Raw genomic sequence first — 7799 nt, 5'->3', positions numbered from 1 at the left:
CTAAATATGCTCCTTACAATTTGTTTTCAGAATGTAACCACCTGAAACCAAGCTGGGTGGGTTCTCTCATGTCCACACCAGATATCTGGAACATCTGTAGTTTATCATGACTATTAGATGTTGTCAGAGTTGGCACAAACTTACTGACTGCGAACGCTGCTCGAGATTAAGTTCAACCGTTCCAACTCCACTGCTGCTGCCTTCATCTTTCCCAGTGGACAAGTGGGTTGAGCAACATGTTACCTAACAGAGATCAACAACATGATTCAAAAACATAGAAGATGCTGGAAACAATCTGCAGCTGTGGGTGAGAGAGAACAAGATTTAAAGTTTCAGGTCGACAATCTGTCACCAGAACTGGAAGAATTTAGACAATTGAGAGAATTTTTAAAGCAGATTCCAGTCCACTCCCAACCTGGATATTTTGTCCAGATTCTCAGCATAGGCAAATATAATTGGGGAAGTTGTAGTGGTAATGTCACTGGACTCGGAATCCAGAGCTCCAGGATAATACCCCAAGGACACAGGTTCAAATCCTACCACGGCAACAGGAGGAGTTTAAATTCAATGAATAAAATCTGGAATTGAAAGCTAGTCTCAGTAACGGTGACCATGAAACTATCGATTGTTGTAAAAGCCCATCTGGTTCACTAATGTCCTTTGGGGAAGGAATCAGCACGGGTTTTCCCTGTCCGTACCTCACTTGACGCCATGAGACTTTTTTGATTTGATTTATTGTCACATGGAATAACATACAGTGAAAAGTATTGTTTTTTGCGCGCTATACGGACAGAGCATACCATTCATAGAGAAGGAAATGAGAGAGTGCAGAATGTAGTGTTACAGTCATAGACAGGGTGTAGAGAAAGGTCAACTTAATGCGAGGTAGGTCCATTGAAAAGTCTGACAGCAGCAGGGAAGAGGCTGTTCTTGAGTCGGTTGGTACGCGACCTCAGACTTTTGCATCTTTTTCCCGACGGAAGACTTCATGAGGTTCAATATTCAGGACTGCCCAGACAACTCTGGGGCGGCACGGTAGCACAGTGGTTAGCACTGCTGCTTCACAGCTCCAGGGACCTGCGTGCGATTCCCGGCTTGGGTCACTGTCTATGTGGAGTTTGCACATTCTCCTCGTGTCTGCATGGGTTTCCTCCGGGTGCTCCGGTTTCCTCCCACAGTCTAAAGATGTGCGGGTTAGGTTGATTGGCCATGCTAAAATTGCCCCTTAGTGTCCTGAGATGCGTGGGTTAGAGGGATTAGCGGGTAAATGTGTAGGGATAAGGGGGTAGGGCCTGGGTGGGATTGTGGTCGGTGCAGACTCGATGGGCCAGATGGCCTCTTTCTGCACTGTAGGGTTTCTATGATTCTATGAACTCCCTCCTTACTGTGTACCAGTGTCACCACCTCATACCCAGGATGGTGATGGTGTTGCCCGGTACATTAAGTGGTAAGGCACGATTTGGCGAGTATGTCTATTCGGTGAGTATGACTGTCAGGCTGCTGCTTGCCTCGCCCAGCTCCCCCCAGATATTGCTGATGACCACTGGGCAGCATTTGTCTTAATTGTTTCTGGTGTCTAGGTTGATTATGGGTGCTCTGTCCACTATTCTCGTTAAGATTTTCTATAGTGGCTTGGTGCAACTGAAGCAAAGGGCAGCACACTGGTTAGCACTGCTGCCTCACACACCAGGGACCCATGTTCAATTGCGGCCTCGGGTCGCTGTCTGTGTGAAGTTTGCACATTCTCCCTGTATCTACGTGGGTTTCCTCTGGAAGCTCTGGTTTCCTCCCACAGTCCAAAGTTGTGCGATTGGCTCAATTGCCTCTTAGGGTCAGGAAGATTGGCTGGGTAAATGTATGGGGTCACAGGGATATGGCCTAGGTGGGATTGTTGTCAGTGCAGGCTCATTGGGCCAATGCATATCCCTATCATAGGGATCATAGGGATTCTATGATTCTAATAGCTCGGCCGGAGGATAGTTAAGAGTCAACCAGTTTGTCTGGAGTCATATACAGGCCAGACCTGTGGGTAAAGATGATGGATTTCCATCCCAATGGCACATGTGTGAGCTGGATTGGGCCTTACAAACATCATTGGTGGAGGTGATGGCCTTGTGGTATTATCATTAGACGATGAATCCAGAAACTCAGCTAACGTACTGGGGATCTGCGTTCGAACCCCGCCACAGCAGATGGTGGAATTTGAATTCAATAACAAAAAAAACTTGGAATTAAGAACCTACTGATGACCGTGAAACCATTGCCAATTGTCATAAAAACCCACCTGAGTCACTAATGTCCTTTAGATAAGAAAATCTGCCATCCTTACCTGGTCTGGCCTACATGTGACTCCAGAGCCACAGCAATATGGTTGACTCTCAACTGCCCTCGGGCAACTAGGGATGGGCAATAAATGCTGGCCAGCCAGCGACGCCCATATAGTTTATTTTTATTAGTGTTGCAAGGAGGCTTAACACTGCAATGAAGTTCTGTGAAAATCAGCTGTTCCATGAATGAATAAAAACAATTGAAACTGGCACCTTTCCAGCTGCTGTGGCAGGATTTGAACACATTCCCCCAGAGTATTAGCCCTGCTCTCTGGATTTTCATAGAAATCATAGAAACCCTACAGTGCAGAAGGAGGCCATTCGGCCCATCGAGTCTGCACCAACCACAATCCCACCCAGGCCCTACCCCCTACACATCCCAGGACTCTAAGGGGCAATTTTTTTAACCTGGCCAATCAACCTAACCCGCACATCTTTGGACTGTGGGAGGAAACCGGAGCACCCGGAGGAAACCCACGCAGACACGAGGAGAATGTGCAAACTCCACACAGACAGTGACCCGAGCCGGGAATCGACCCCAGGACCCTGGAGCTGTGAAGCAGCAGTGCTAACCACTGTGCTACCGTGCCACCCCTGGATTTTGTTTTGTATCTTTTGGTTCTTTATTTCCAATCAAAAATCCAATTTGGTCCAAATAGTATCCCTACATGAGAGACATTACAGATTCCAGCTGATAAGACAGTCCATACTCCTGTCTTGGACTCAATCAAACCAGATCTAAGCTGATAGGATGAGGTATTAAACCCCCTCTCGGGATTGATCGGAGCTTCATCTTAGCCAAAAGGCTGAGATGACTTTTTAAAAATATGGCTTCAAGTGAAGTTTCAGTGTAACCTCATTGACTTCGAGCAAGTGCATGCCCAGATATACTTGATCTTAGCCAAAACGAGAGTAGTCCTGTTCTCTGGAATTTTTTGGTTTCTATCCAATTCAATCCAATCAAAGTCCAATTCAGAGTCTCAACAAGTGATACATTCCCGATCCAAGCTGACAAGACAGGCTCACCACTTCCTGTCTTGGGCTTGACCTACATGATCCAAGCTGATTGGAGCAGGCATTGCACCTCCTCCAAGGCTCGATCTCATTTGCATCTTAGCCAAAAGGCCTGGATGCTGCTTTTTAAAAAATTCCTTCAAATGAAGCCTCAGTGTAACCTCATGACTTCAACCAAGTGCAGGACAGCAAAACTACACTTGATCTTAGCCAAAAACCCTGCTCTCTGGATTGTCCATCCCCTAACATCACATCTCAGAAGACTAAGGAAATTTGGCATGTCAACCACGACCCACCAACTTTTACAGATGCACCATAGAAAGCATTCTTTCTGGTTGTATCACAGCTTGGTATGGCTCCTGACCCGCCCAAGACCGCAAGAAACTACAAAAGGTTGTGAATGTAGCCCAATCCATCATGCAAACCAGCCTCCCATCCATTGACATTTCCTGCAGGATAATTAAGAATCCCACATACCCCGGACATTCTCTCTTCCACCTTCTTCCGTCGGGAAAGAGATACAAAAGTCTGAGAACACCGTACCAAATGACTCAAGAACAGCTTCTTCCCTGCTGCCGTCAGACTTTTGAATGGACTTACTTTATATTAAGTTGATCTTTCTCTACACCCTAGCTATGACTGTAACACTACATTCTGCCCACTCTCCTTTCCTTCTCTGTGAACGGTATGCTTTGTCTGTATAGCACGCAAGAAACAATATGTTTCACTGTATGTTAACATATGTGACTGTAATTATAAATCAACTCAAATCATAGAATCATAGAACCCTACAGTGCAGAAAGAGGCCATTCGGCCCATCGAGTCTGCACCGACCACAATCCCACCCAGGCCCTACCCCCATATCCCTACATATTTTACCCGCTAACCTACGCATCTCAGGACACTTAGGGACAATTTTAGCATGGCCAATCAACCTAACCCGCACATCTTTGACTGTGGGAGGAAACCGGAGCACCCGGAGGAAACCCACGCAGACACGAGGAGAACGTGCAGACTCCGCACAGACAGTGACCCCGAGCCGGGAATCGAACCTGGGTCCCTGGAGTTGTGAAGCAGCAGTGCTAACCACTGTGCTACTACCGTGCCGCCTTTCCTTCTCTATGAATGGTATGTTTTGACTATATAGCGCGCAAGAAACAATACTGTATGCTAATATATGTGACTGTGATTATAATAAATCAACTCATATCAATCCCCCTTGTGGACAATGGCCCAGCTCCCTTTATATAGACAAGGGGGCCGGCTTCACCTTGATTGACATCTGAATAACCCAATCACCTTTCCAGGTAAGTGGAGCTCTGCCCTTCAATGAACCTGGTGTTGTTAAACTTCAATGGCAGCAGGGGATAGAGGCGGGACTTAGCAGGGGGCTCTGCCAGTTGATTGGACCCCGCCCCCCCATCATAGCGACGACCACCTCCCAGCAAGCTCTCATCCGATTGGACACCAGGCTTTCTGCCCCCCTTCCTCCTGTTCAAGCTTGCGGGGAATGCGGACCAATGAGAGGCGGTGACACAAGCCAGAGGGGCGGCCGGCTGTGAGGCGGCCCCTGATTGGTGATTTGGTAACGGCGCGCGGGGGGTGGGGGGCATTATGAGCAGCTGATGACCAATGAGAAAAGCGCTGAGGCGGAGGTGGGTTGGGCCGAGCCTGGCGCCACCAGAGCGGGCGAAGGGAGAAGGCGGCCATTTTGTTTCGTCAGACGCCGCGGCGGGTGATCGAGCGGAGGGGGATTTTCTTCATCGAACTGAAAGCGGTTCGTTCTCCGTCAACTGGGGTGGATTTATTTATTCGGGTTTCTTCTCCCTCTCTCTCGCGCGCCAGACCGCGTCGTTTAAAGCCGTGTTTCCCACCTGCCATTGGTGGGGTTGTTTAAAAAAATTGATTCAAATACGCGGAGATGAGTTCGCTGGACGTACGGAGACTAAAAGTGAACGAGCTGAAGGAGGAGCTGCACAAACGCGGCCTCGACACCAAGGGCCTCAAGGCGGACCTGCAGGAACGGCTGCAGGCGGCCCTCCACCGCGCCGCCGAAGAGGAGGAGGAGGAGGAGGAAGAGCGGCGGCGACAGGAGGCGGCGGCGGCCGTCAGATCTCGGGCAGGTAAGCCGAGTGTCTGCGCGGGTCCGGGCCCGGACAGGTAGGCCGCGTCTGCGCGTGCGCGGATCCGGGCCCGGACAGGTAGGCCCGCGTCTGCGCGTGCGCGGGTCCGGCCCCCCCCCGGGCAGGTAGGCCGCGTCTGCGCGGGTCCGGGCCCTGGACAGGTAAGCCCTGTCTGCGCGTGCGCGGCCCTGCTCATGTCGCTCACCTTGAGTTTGGTCTGGTCTGGGTGAGTCAGACTTCCTGCATCTGGCCTCTGATCCCCTCCTCTACCCTTTTTAAATGCTTGACATTGGGAATCTTTACCCTCATTCAATCGAAGTTGCAATATATTCTGCCTGGAAGGCTTTTTTTATTCTTCAAAGGAATCGCCCAATTATTTGAGTTGAAATAAAATGGGGTTTAAATCATCAGCTGGAGTGGACAGCATTCTAATATGCATTGTTATAAACTTTGCAGTGTCTTTACAGCACCTGAAGAGAACCATTTATGCAGTGCCTTAAGACACTGCCTGAAACGGTGCTGAAATCAGGTTTAGTAGTAGCTTACGGAAGGGAATTTGATATGAAACATGACCAGAATCTCTCGTACACCAATGGATCAAACTATCACGTGGTCTGGAAACAAACCATCCAAAAGGGTTTGATTCCTGGCCTTCAACTGACTTGATTCATCCCTCTTGAATAAATTACAGCTCTGCTCTAATAGAATTATTCAATCCTCTGATTCCTGTCAGCTAATTCCAGGGTGATGTCAGTGGACATTGTGAACATTTTCAAAGCGCACATGTCTTGGCTTAGTTGAAGTTGGTGAGCACAGCAGCAAAGTTGGTTTTGCCGAGGGGGGGGATACAGTCATGTTGGGTGTACATTTGTTCTTGGTTCTGATGGGTCCTTGCGTTTATTTTTGAAGGAGCTGCAACATCCTCCAGCCCAACAACTTCCCAGAAACTGCGTTCCTCTAATTCTGGCCTCTTGTGCAGCTCCCTGTTCTTTCAACTCGCCAGGTGACCGTAAACTGTGGCGTTCCATCCCCAAACCTCTCTCACCTTCAAGAAGCTGCTGAAAACTTGTCTTTTTGATCAGATGTTTGATCATCAGACCCAATGTGTCCTTCTGCTCAGTGTCAGTTTTTGTCTTTACGTGCCTGTGAAGTATCTGGGGAACCTTTCATTACATTAAAGATGCTTTCTGAATGCAAGTTGCTGTACTGGGGAGAGGTAGAGGAAATTGTGATATTGGGAGGAACAAGTTACTGATCTGATGGATTGTTCCAAGAGTATTTTGAAGCAATGACTTTATAAGTTTGATTCTAACATCCAAAGCATCTTGGGATTTAGGAAGTAGTTTGACCTGGAGGCAGGTTGGATCCAAAGCTTTGAAGTCCCTAAACTTTCTGAACCCTCATTTTGAACCTGCAGGCTGCCAGGAATAGTTCTGATTTTTATTTTCAGTAGGAAGTGGTTGTGGTAAACAAAACAGTTTACCCCCTGATGGATGGAAAATTCTTAACCACTAGCTAGGAAAGGCAGATTGGTTATATTCAAACTATTGAACAAAATACATCCCCCAATCACTCTGAAGCTTTTCAACAGAATTGAGAAAGTAAACTGTGAATCATTTATTGATATTTGTGTTTTGTCATATGGTTTTAACAAACATTGGATTTTTTTTGAATTAATATTAATGGAATATGGACCCTCGTCAGACCCCACTTGGAGTACTGTGCTCAGTTCTGGTCGCCTCACTATAGGAAGGATGTGGAAAAGATTGAAAGGGTGCAGAGGAGATTTACAAGGATGTTGCCTGGATTGAGTGGCATGCCTTATGAGGATAGGCTGAGGGAGCTCGGTCTTTTCTCCTTGGAGAGATGAAGGATGAGAGGAGACCTAATAGAGGTGTATAAGATGTTGAGAGGCATAGATCGGGTGGACTCTCAGAGGCTTTTTCCCAGGACGCAAATGGCTGCTACGAGAGGACACAGGTTTAAGGTGCTGGGGGGTAGGTACAGGGGAAATGTTAGGGGGAAGTTTTTCACACAGGGTGGTGGGCGAGTGGAATCGGCTGCCGTCGGGTGGTGGAGGCGAACTCAATAGGGTCTTTTAAGAGATTCCTGGATGAGTACATGGAACTTAATAGGATGGAGGGTTATAGGTAGGTCTAGAAGGTAGGGATGTGTTTGGCACAACTTGTGGGCCGGAGGGCCTGTTTGTGCTGTAGTTTTTCTATGTTTCTATGAATGCTTAAATGTGAGAAGTCATGCATGGCACTGCGGTCATCAGCCTCTTAGAATGAAGATGTGAATGGATTAATAGTGCACATTGGATGATCTGCCAGCA

The 7799-nt window shown here is 47.9% G+C and overlaps 1 protein-coding gene across 2 annotated transcripts in view; it reads left to right on the top strand.

Moving 5' to 3' along the window:
- Positions 1-4972: 4972 nt before the first annotated feature.
- LOC144511370 (heterogeneous nuclear ribonucleoprotein U-like protein 1) overlaps positions 4973-7799 on the top strand; it is a 60541-nt gene continuing 57714 nt past the window's right edge. For both annotated transcript variants that reach the window (XM_078241666.1, XM_078241667.1), the window contains exon 1: positions 4973-5464. In XM_078241666.1, coding sequence (XP_078097792.1) covers positions 5263-5464 — 202 coding nt within the window. In that variant the 5' untranslated portion in view covers positions 4973-5262. The remainder of the gene's footprint in view (positions 5465-7799) is intronic.

Source organism: Mustelus asterias, chromosome 24 (genome assembly GCF_964213995.1).
Source record: "Mustelus asterias chromosome 24, sMusAst1.hap1.1, whole genome shotgun sequence".
Classification (NCBI taxonomy): Eukaryota; Metazoa; Chordata; class Chondrichthyes; order Carcharhiniformes; family Triakidae; genus Mustelus; species Mustelus asterias.
This window is presented reverse-complemented; position numbering and strand designations above follow the sequence as displayed.